At 36.2% G+C, this 10,974-nt stretch overlaps 1 protein-coding gene across 7 annotated transcripts; it reads left to right on the forward strand.

Moving 5' to 3' along the window:
• The first annotated feature begins 2,252 nt into the window (after positions 1-2,252).
• LOC129001587 (uncharacterized) lies at positions 2,253-10,026 on the forward strand. Of its 7 annotated transcripts, none has more exons than XM_054428933.1 (8): positions 2,253-2,337; positions 3,049-3,112; positions 3,729-3,788; positions 5,983-6,171; positions 6,914-6,973; positions 7,190-7,249; positions 9,173-9,232; positions 9,834-10,026. In XM_054428933.1, exons 1-8 carry the CDS (start codon positions 2,299-2,301, stop codon positions 9,956-9,958), a joined length of 657 nt encoding a protein of 218 aa, XP_054284908.1. In that variant the 5' UTR covers positions 2,253-2,298; the 3' UTR covers positions 9,959-10,026. The 7 variants fall into 7 exon arrangements, with proteins under 7 accessions (XP_054284908.1, XP_054284909.1, XP_054284912.1 ...); XM_054428934.1 differs by having other exon boundaries at positions 3,049-3,103; XM_054428937.1 differs by lacking the exon at positions 9,173-9,232.
• Positions 10,027-10,974: the final 948 nt, after the last annotated feature.

Consider the following 10,974-nt stretch of genomic DNA (forward strand, 5'->3'; position numbering starts at 1 on the left):
CAATACATTAGTTTAAACAAAAATTAAATCCCAGCTGTTTTGAAATGTAAACAGTTTGCTTGTTTTGAAAAATAATTAGAAACCCAGCAAAGAAATGTTACCTATAGGACACGACGGGAGAAAAGTTTTACATTATATTTTCGTTGAAACATGTCAAGGACCCGACGACAAAGAAATATTGCCGGTCGGACACGGTGAGTCAACATAGGGCAAGCAATGCAAAACGTAAGGAGCCCAGACGAGGAGCTGGAACAGTTAGTGGCAACTTGTACTTACAAAAGTACACTGACAAATACAAGAATTCAGCAGCATTCACTCGGCGAGATGACATTAAAATGTCAGAAATGTGGTGCGCTACATTTTAAAGAAGAACGAAGAGGACGAGGTGAAGGATTTTATTCTGCTGCCATAAAGGAAAAGTAAATCTACCACTAACCAAGAAATATATTAATTATATCCAGAACCTACTTAATGGAGCAAATCATTTGAGTAGAAACTACATAAAGAGATCATTAGATCGTACAACTCTGCGCTCGCAATGGTCAGCACTCGAGCTAAAATTGAAGAACATAACGGTGGAGGCCCTTTCATGTATAAGGTGCACAATGTATCACTCATTTGGTACCTTTCAACCGTCAGAAAGGGAGCATCCCACGTATTCCCAAATTTATATCCACGGACGTCAAAACCACTGTTCAAGGAAGAATGCTAAACAAAGCTAATGGTTCTTGAAGCACTAAACTCATGCACATTTTGACTCAACATTTGGTTGATTTTAATCCATACGCGCAAGCTTTTAATCATGATTAGTTCCGTCCTGCAAAATACTTCTACTGAGCAGCAAAAGAACTTAGAATGCATATAGTCAACGATTGGAGCTGAAGACCAACGTCAATACAACGACGTAACTTCTATCGACGTTGCTATAATATCCTAATTTATTATTCGTGCGAATTCGCACGGATTCACCTAGTATAACTTAATACTAGTATATGAATTTTTATGGCTTAGTATATGGATGGGCAGTGAAATTGCAAAAACAGTGTTTAATAGGAGGCTATGAACATAATTGTTATTTTAATGCAAGTGTTAAACAAAATGCTATGTAATTCCGTGCAAGATACCGATGTAGATCGGGATCAAGGAATTCCTTCAAGGATTAAGCAGGTCTGTCTATCAGCCACTTGTGGAGCTGTGTTTTTAGCTGCTTTCCCTTCAGTGACTTCAGTGATGTTGGTAGGCTATTGTGGAGTTGGCGGCCGGTGTAAGATGGTTCTCTGGCATAATTGGTGGTATGATGTACTGGCAGAATGAAGTCGTGTCCTCGCCTCGTGGTAAGTGTGAATATTTGTACTTTTTGGCAGATCAGACTTAATCACCAAAATGTTTACTTCTTTGATTTACAACAGTGAGAATACCAAGCGATCTGAGAGCTTCCCTGCAGCTGCTTAGGGTTGGATGAGGTTGGCGAGTTTACGCATGGCTTTTTTCTGCAGCTTCAATTTCTGTAAAGAGTCCTTGTAGCCTAGATGTTCTAACACATAAATCAATTAAAGAACTACAAAGAAAATGTCTAATCTCACAGTATACTAGATATTTAAATTACAATCACTCTGGTGCTTGAAAAATGTTTTTCAACAGTAAATAACTCTTCAGCAGCTATTTTAAACTAAAGATATTAACCCCTTATGGTGGACAAATCCAAAATGGGCGTTAGCTTCCATGGACTCCCTTGGAGAACAATTCAAAACTACAAAAAGATTTCTTTATACTAGATATTTAAATTATAATCACTTTTGTGTTGGAAAAACTATTTTTGGACGATAAATAACTCTTCAGCAGCTGTTTGAAACTATCCAAGATGGCCGCTAGCCTCCCGGGACTCTTAAGGATGCTTTCAGTAGTCTGCCCCATACATCAAGACCATATTTTATATGTGACCCCATTAAATCACAGTATGCTGTTTTTTTCTGATAATATATCACCAATCCATAATTAATTCTTCTCAACACGTATACACCAGTGCTGAGATTCTTACAAAGACCATCGATGTGATTGTTCCAGGTAAGGTTCTAGTGTGAACTTTTGTACAGTTTTCACATCTATTAGGTTAGCTACTTACAGAGGTTACTGATATGTTTACAGCTAAACTGTGTACACCATTGATATTTTACGGTTGTTGTCAAACACCTGATATGATTGATGGCATCATGAATATAATTACACTAATCAATTCATTGCAATCACCAACTTCTGCAGATACTACATAGCAAGTGTGGATCGTGCAGTTTGTGTAACATGAAACTAGTGTTTTTAAATTTGGTTTTGATCTCTTTGGTGAGTATACCTAGATAATATTCTCTGTGACTTATGTGTTTACTGTTAAATGCACTTATGGTTCAAGTATATTTAAGTAAACATAGTAAGTATTACATAGTTTAAACTTACTTTAAAGTCAAGTGAATAGTAATAAGCAGAATAAAACTATAATATTCATAAGGCATTTTTTAAGTTCTTTGTTTTTTGGAAATTTTCCTTATGATTCTCATTCTTGTTTTAGACTATTATTTGTTTGCCTTGAGGAAATTTTTAGATGTTTTGATTACTCGTAGGGTGTTTATTCTAGAAGCTATTTGGTTGTTTTTCCGCCAAACTTACCCAAGATATCATACATTTAACACATTGGAAAACACTAAAAACATGATTGTTAAAATGCATCCTAAAAGATTCAAGAGTGTAATCAACTTGCACCTTTCGTTGTTCTGCAATGTTTATATTTTCATTCAGTGAAGATAATGGTCAAATAAAATAAGTAATGCATCTCCTTTTGTCTTATTAACAATTTAATATTATTAATTTCTTTCTTCTTGAATAATTTAAGGGCTTGATACATACTGTAGTCTCAGCCTACATCCCGAAGCTGCCACTTTAGTTGTGAGTGGAGCCAGAATCCTGGCAGTAAGTTTTATCTTAGTACTGGCTGAATACTTGTTCAGCATGATTTAGTTTAGTGGACTGTATTTTTTTTAATAAAAGCTTTATTTTCAGATCGGTCCAATTGTGAGTTCTCTACCTACACAAGGTCCTAGCTCACACTCCGGAGGTATTAATTGTGAGCAGCTAAACATATTTTGTCACAAATATACAGGACCAATATATAGGGGAGCGAGCTGGTATAGTGGTTAGAGCGCGGGACTTCGGTCCCTGAGGTCCCGGGTTTTAAATCCTGCCAAATCAACAATGGATTTTATCTAAGTGATAGTGCCGTAACCTCTAGGTCTAGCCTAAAGTAATGTGCAAACAATCCCGGGCTTGAAGTTTGAAGTTAATTTAATTTGAAAACTAAAGTTCATATACTGTGTAATTTTCGATAGGCATAAATTTACAAAGTTGTCAATTTGTATTCGTACTTTCCTTCTTTCTCACGAGTTTCATAAACTTAACTAAACTAACCTATCTCTAAATATATCGCAGGTTCTCTTGAAAACTGTACCCCTACAAATGTTTAGGGCACTTAAGGGTTATAAGAACCACAGAAACATTGTGAAAGTTTTTTTTTAATAGACCTACTTAATGTTACTTTAAATTGGATAATTTAAAATTGTTTATGTATTTTCTATAGTATTTATTAAGTCGAGCACTTAATGTGTTCTCATTAATAAATAGGGGACGGTGGAATTTCTTTTATTAGTAAATGTTTCACTCATGGAAGTAAAATTGTGTTACAGCCGTATTACCTGAAGAGCCATCATCTGCGACAGCCCAAGATGACAAAAAGGACAAACCAAGTAAGTGCCAAATTATAAAAATATATTAACATAGAATAATGTTTCAAATGTATTCTCATTAGGCCTACAAGTTCATAAATGAAATTTTATGAAAACAATTGAACGCACCTTTGATACTCATGTAGTATCATAAAAATACTTGAGTATTACATACTCAAGTATTTGAGCATTATTTTCATGCATTATTTTCTAATTTTCAGTAATTAAAACCGTTTCAAATATATACTCATATTAGTTTTACAGTCAACAACAATACCAAAATAAAAATATTACAATTTGTAAACAGCATAACAATAGAAGTGGATTGCGAAATGACTGTCCAAAATTTTAGTAGGTGGGAGGTACAATTTCCCGCCTTTAGTACGATGGAATAGGCTATATAAAGGATTTTTACTGTTTTTCTTTGGGGGTTGGGGAAGTAGCTATTACCATGATGGCAGGGTAAGCAATAGACCGGGGACCGATATTCTTTTTTATTTTGATGTTTCTAGAGGATTAAAACACAATTCTCTCAAACGATTATACATGTATGGGTACATGAATATACTGTAAAAGGCGTTTAAAAAGTCCAGGGTCGGTTAAATATTTTTGAAATCTGTAAAATAGAGCTTCAATACTTTGCACAAAGTTACTGGACTTAAAAATCTAATTTATCACATATTCTTACTTACTTGAATACTTACTTACTTGAATACTTACTTACTTGAATACTTGCATACTGCATCGTTGACCGACAAAGTCGGAATGGATGGCGTCACATATAATAAATACTAGCTGTAACCCGCGGGCTTTGCCCCGTTTAACCTCTTAATTTTCAAGATTATCTCGTTCGCATGGCTCAATCACGTCCTGGTTGAAGTTTGTTCGCTACGCTCACTCACCTTTAGGTTGGAGCTCGTTCGCTGCGCTTACTTGCCTTCAGGTTAGCTCGTTCGCTACGCTAACTTGCCTCCAGGTTGACGTTCGTTCGCTACGCTCACTCACCTTTTGGTTGCAAATTAGCTGTTGTCATAAATGTAAAATAAATAATAGTGCTGCACCCTGTTGGCAATCCTTGTAACTTTAATGCTATTGAACATCATAGAACAGAACCAACTTGTTTAATTGAAACAGCTGTTAAGATTCAATAATTCCATTTCTCATAAGGTTAACATGGGAAACTCCAGAGCCACTGGGGCGGAGCCCGAAAGGATTTTTGAAATAAGAATATGCCTATATGTTAATCGGGAATGTGAGCTATCATCATGCCAAATTTCAGCCCAATCCGACCAGTATTTTTTGCGTTCACTTGTCACAAACATACATCCATACATCCATACATCCATACATCCAAACTTTCTCATTTATAATATTAGTAGGACTACTATTTACATAAAACCTAACTAAGATGGTGGCGGCTATCTTAATGTCCTTGAAGGCCCTAATGTCCAGCTCGCGCACTTCAATTGGGAGTGTGTTATAGAACTTACTTGTGTAGTAGGGGTAGCCCTTTTGAGTCCAGGCTAGTCGGCTTCTAGGTACCTTGACCTACCTAGATGGCCATGTCGTGTTTGATAGGAATGCTGGTTCTCGCGTCGAGCAAGTTTTGCCAAATTTTCTTTAAGTAGCACCGTACTATTTAATACGTACTGGCTGTATATGGTCAGAACCTTTAGGTCTTTGAAGATAGGCCTACATTGGTCACGATGCCCGGTGGACGTAATCACCCGCAAAGCCATCTTCTGAAGAAGCAAGATGGCTGCAGCAAGATGCTGCAGCTGTATGGCCCCATAGTGCGATGCCACAGCTTACATGGCTTTGAAAGAAGGGTATGGTACACGGTGACTAAGTACGGTTTAGTGTTGACCAACACAAGTTTCCTTAGGAGATAGCCCACTCTGGCAAGCTTGACACGTACCTGGCTAATGTGGTGTTTCCAACCTAACCTGGAGTCGACCCAGAAGCCAACGAGTTTAACAGCTTCCTCACCTAGATGGTTTGGTTTAAGTGTGCACAGCAGTGATTGAGTCTTCTCGTCATACATAAACTCTCAAAAAAGTTATAAGTAGTTATTGTTAAGACCAATTGGTGGGGAATTGCGGAGCACAGTTTTGAGTTGTTTGGTTAGTTTAGAGTAGGCTAGTATATAGAACGACATAGTAATTTGCAAAGAAGTTGCATTAAAATCATGTTTAATGATATGTTTGAATTTTAGAACAATGGATACCAAACCCTACTCCTGGAAGCTTAGGATTAGGTTTATCGGAGCATTACGAAAAAGAATTTAAAGAGCTTGAAAAATATCTTCAACCTGAAGGATTGTCAGCTGTTATTTCAGCACTTCCTTCATTGAAGCAATTCCTTGCCTCTGTTGACCCGAATGGAAACAAAGATCCATCCCCGGGTAAGTACATAAACTATATTTTTATACTTGTTTAGCATGGTTTAGTTTAGTGGACTGTTTTTATTTTAATAAAAGCTTGATTTTCAGATCGGCCCAATTGTGAGTCCTCTACCTACACAAGGCCCTAGCTCCCACTTCGGAGGTATTAATTGTGAGCAGCTAAATATATTTTGTCAAAAATATACAGGACCAATATATAGGGGAGCGAGCTGGTCTAGTGGTTAGAGACTTTTAAATCCTGCCAAATCAACCATGGATTTTATCTAAGCGATAGTGTCGCAACTCCTAGGACTAGCCTAAAGTAATGTGCAAAACAATCCCGGGCTTGAAGTTTTTAAGTTAATTTTATTTGAAAACTAAAGTTCATGTACTGTGTAATTTTCTATAGGCATAAATTTACAATGTCGTCATTTGTATTCGTACTTTCCTTCTTTCTCACGAGTTTTATAAACTTAACTAAACTAACCTATCTCTAAATATATCGCAGGTTTTCTTTAAAACTGTACCCCTACGAATGTTTAAGGCACTTAAGGGTTATAAGAACCACCGAAACATCGTGAAAGTTTTTTTTAATAGGCCTACTTAATGTTACTTTAAAATGGATAATTTAAAATTGTTTATATATTTTCTATAGTATTTATATTAAGTGGAGCACTTAATGTATTCTTATTAATAAATAGCCTACAGTGGAATTTCTTTTATTAGTAAATGTTTCACTCAAGGAAGTAAAATTGTGTTACAGCCGTATTACCTGAAGAGCCATCATCTGCGACAGCCCAAGATGATAAAAAGGACAAACCAAGTAAGTGCCAAATTATAAAAATAGATAAACATAGAATAATGTTTCAAATGTATTCTCATTAGGCCTACAAGTTGATAATACATACTATTCATTCCTCTTTCATGTGTAGTACCATCGGACCGAGAATTGCTAGTTGGCGTTTCATTTGTTTAGGAGGTTGTTATTAGTTAGGTCATTAGTAAATGTTTCACTCAAGGAAGTAAAATTGTGTTACAGCCGTATTACCTGAAGAGCCATCATCTGCGACAGCCCAAGATGATAAAAAGGACAAACCAAGTAAGTGCCAAATTATAAAAATAGACTCGCCTTTGGCTCGCTGGGGGCCCCCTAGCTGTTAGTCGTCATTAGTAGATTAGAGTTAAGTTGTAACAAAGCAAGAAGTGAAACCGTCAATATTAAGTTATATAAGTTAACTTCGAGCTCGACCTTAAGGAACACCTCATAAAAAAATAATTTTTAAAGTTAGGGTAAGAGAGTATGTTAGTTAAGTATTTAAACAACTGAGTTGTTAGTCGAGCGAAGTACAAATATAAGGAGAGTAGGGTTCGTTATAGTGAAAATCGACATTAAAGTAATAACGATTTCATGAATATATAAGAGGAGATTGATAAGTTTATAAGTTGATAATAGTAAAGTATTATATGAAGTGAATAGATTGTAGTAGATCGGAGGCCAGGAAAAGTCGGAACCCTATTTGCAATTATTTAAAAATGTACAAGTTAGTAAACTTTTGTATAAGATAAGTAGATTGATAAGTTAACAAGTTGATAGTAGTAAAGTATTATATGAAGTAAATATATTATAGTAGATATTCATGTATATATTTATTAAAATAGATTAAGTAATGTTTGTTTCCCTGTCGGTTAGCCATAAACTTTATGGCATATCCAGTTCCGCCACGAGGACGCCAGGAAACGTCGGAACCATATTTGCAATTATTTAAAAAATATACAAGTTAGTAAACTTTTGAATAAGATAAGTAGATTGATAAGTTAACAAGTTGATAGTAGTAAAGTATTATATGAAGTAAATATATTATAGTAGATATTCATGTATATATTTATTAAAATAGATGAAGTAGTGGTTGTTTCCCTGTCGGTTAGCCATAAACTTTACGGCATATCCAGTTCCGCCACGAGGAGGCCAGGAAACGTCGGAACCATATTTACAATCATTCACAAATGTACAAGTTAGTAAACTTTACTAACTACTTAAAGGAAATATATAAAAAAACTAAACTAACTACTAAAAAAAGAAAAAAATATATACAACAACGGGGACTTTTGATAAGATAAGGCCCCTATCGTACTGTCAAACTAGAATACTAAACACACAAAAAAACGACTTATTTCAAAAAAAAAATAACTAAAAGGAAATATGTACAACAACGGGGACTTTTGGTAAGGTAGGCCCCCTATGTACAACTGCCGGTGTTGTCAAGTCACGACGGGGAGTTTTGATGAAGCAGATCCCCTAGCCTACTGCTGGTGTCAAGTCCGGTTTAGAGAAGGAGATCGCCATACACGATGTTCTTTGCGTATGCGATTCCATCTCGGACACGTTCGGGATGGACGAGAACGACAATATGGTCGGGATGTCTGACCCTACTGAGCAAGACGTACTGCCCGTGCGTGAAGCAATCGGTCCGTAAATCAACACCGACTGAATCTATTGTCTGACCTTGGCTTTTGTGTCCGGTCATGCAATAGGCCAACATCAGTGGGAACTGACGTCGACGAACACGTAACGGCGAACCCTCGACAAACGCGAACGTAAACGTAATTCGGGGAATACCGATAGGTTGCGTCTGTCCGGGAAGTTTTACTGTAATTAGCCGGTTGGTGATGCCGATTACGATGACTTTAGTGCCGTTGACGAGTCCTTCAGCGATGTTGAGATTCCTCATAATAAGGCAAACAGAGCCGATCTTCAGCCGCAGAACATGGTCTGGTACGCCCTTGCCAGTAGCCGTGTTCAGGAGTTGTACGTCGACATCCAGGCCATCGTCGTTTTCTCTGTCCACTGTGTCGGCGCTCCTCAGCTCGTACAGATGACCGTCAAGGGAGTTCAAGATGTGGTCGTTGATCTCCTTGACGTTCACTATCAGAGTCGAGAGGATTGCGCGTCGCGAACACAGATCAGAGTCTGTTTTTTTTTATTAGTAAATGTTCCACTCAAGGAAGTAAAATTGTGTTACAGCCGTATTACCTGAAGAGCCATCATCTGCGACAGCCCAAGATGACAAAAAGGACAAACCAAGTAAGTGCCAAATTATAAAAATATATAAACATAGAATAATGTTTCAAATGTATTCTCATTAGGCCTACAAGTTGATAATATATACTATTCATTCATCTTTAATGTGTAGTATCATCGGACCGAGAATTACTAGTTGGCGTTTCATTTGTTTAGGAGGTTATTAATACAAAGCATAGGTGACCAAGCAATATTTGTTAACAAGGTGATGTTTTGTTTGTAGCTCTTCAAACAATATATTATATATAACAAAATGTCTTATTAACAGCAGGGTTATTTTCATTGAGGAAAGATAGTGAGTGTTCGAGATCGTGCTGAATATGACCTAAAATACGAATAAGCATAAATTAGTTAAATTTGGATACACTATTCTAGCTCTAGAGTGTTTTATGACTTTAAAAACAAAAATATGAAAATTCTTGATAATAATGTCCTACCTTGGAGAAAGAATATTTAACATAGTTATAGATTTAATAGTACCAAGACTCGTGTACATCTAAGAAAAAAATATCGAATCTGATTCTATAACTACTATCACATATTGTATTTGCACCCGGTTAAAGCCGGGTTTTGGTGCTGGTACAACATTAATTTATGTTTATAGCCAAATCAGATGAAGAACTACAGACGGAAACTCGGTCACAGCTTGCTAGATTATGCTTGAACACAGATGGAATCCGTTCGTGTCTGCACCGGATAAAAGCTTGGTGGAAAAAGATGAAAAACTAGTTCAGAAAAAAAGACCGGCTATCCTTTAGAAAATTACTCACAATAAAGAATATACAGTTATATTACAATTGTTCATTATGTCATTCCTTACTTCAACAATTCGTGAGTGTTGTCCTTTTTAGAGTGATGTTTTTTTTACTGCTGACTGTTCATGGATTCATGTTTTTCTATCATAACTAGGTGATATTTTATGTACCTGTAAGTGTATACATGCAGGTGTGGGTTACTATATTACCATTGACTAGTCAATGATATTACTTATTGTTTGAAATCGTCGTAGAATAATACCCCAATAACAAAAAAATATTAATAGGGTCCACAATTGGGTTGTTTCACAATTCTAATGTGAGGCGTAGACATATTTTTGGTAAAAATTATTTCTAAGAAGATACAAAGGTTTAACTAGATCGAACCTAATATGACCACAATTAATAATTGATGTATCGCTCATCATGAGGAATACCATTTTTGATATTGAGTAAAATGCTCAATTCATAATACGAGGATTGACAGTTATATCCTAGGAACTGCATGTTACAAAAGAATATTTTACCAAACGTTTTAAATTCCTGGTACCTATATAGCACATGAGAATGATTGTATATAGCGTGTATATCGTTATCTCTAACACAATACAAACATCTCAGCGATGAAAAACGTTATCGAAATAGGATCAGCTGTAGGGACGAGACAGTGAGAGAGAAATCATCAGAATTGTGGAAGGTTTTGGGACACGTGGAAGATTCTGTTTACTGATACGGGCTATGATAATAAGGCTTATTGTGGACAAGTCGTACACCATACAGCATAACTTTATTAGATAAGTCAATCGTTAAAGGAAGCAGGATATTTGTAATTATAATTAAAAAGGCATAATTACAGTACTCCTGCTCCAGGCACAACTACCTGTGTATTATCGCTGTTTTGTTTTGGGAAGATTCCAAAAGAAGCAATGCCAAGATTGTCATACCAGCCTAATTGGGTTAGTGCCTACCCGCCTTTTAAGCTACATAAAT

Source organism: Macrosteles quadrilineatus, unplaced genomic scaffold (assembly GCF_028750875.1).
Source record: "Macrosteles quadrilineatus isolate MER2022 unplaced genomic scaffold, UCM_ALF_1.0 Scaffold_8__2_contigs__length_117827958, whole genome shotgun sequence".
Lineage (NCBI taxonomy): Eukaryota > Metazoa > Arthropoda > Insecta > Hemiptera > Cicadellidae > Macrosteles > Macrosteles quadrilineatus.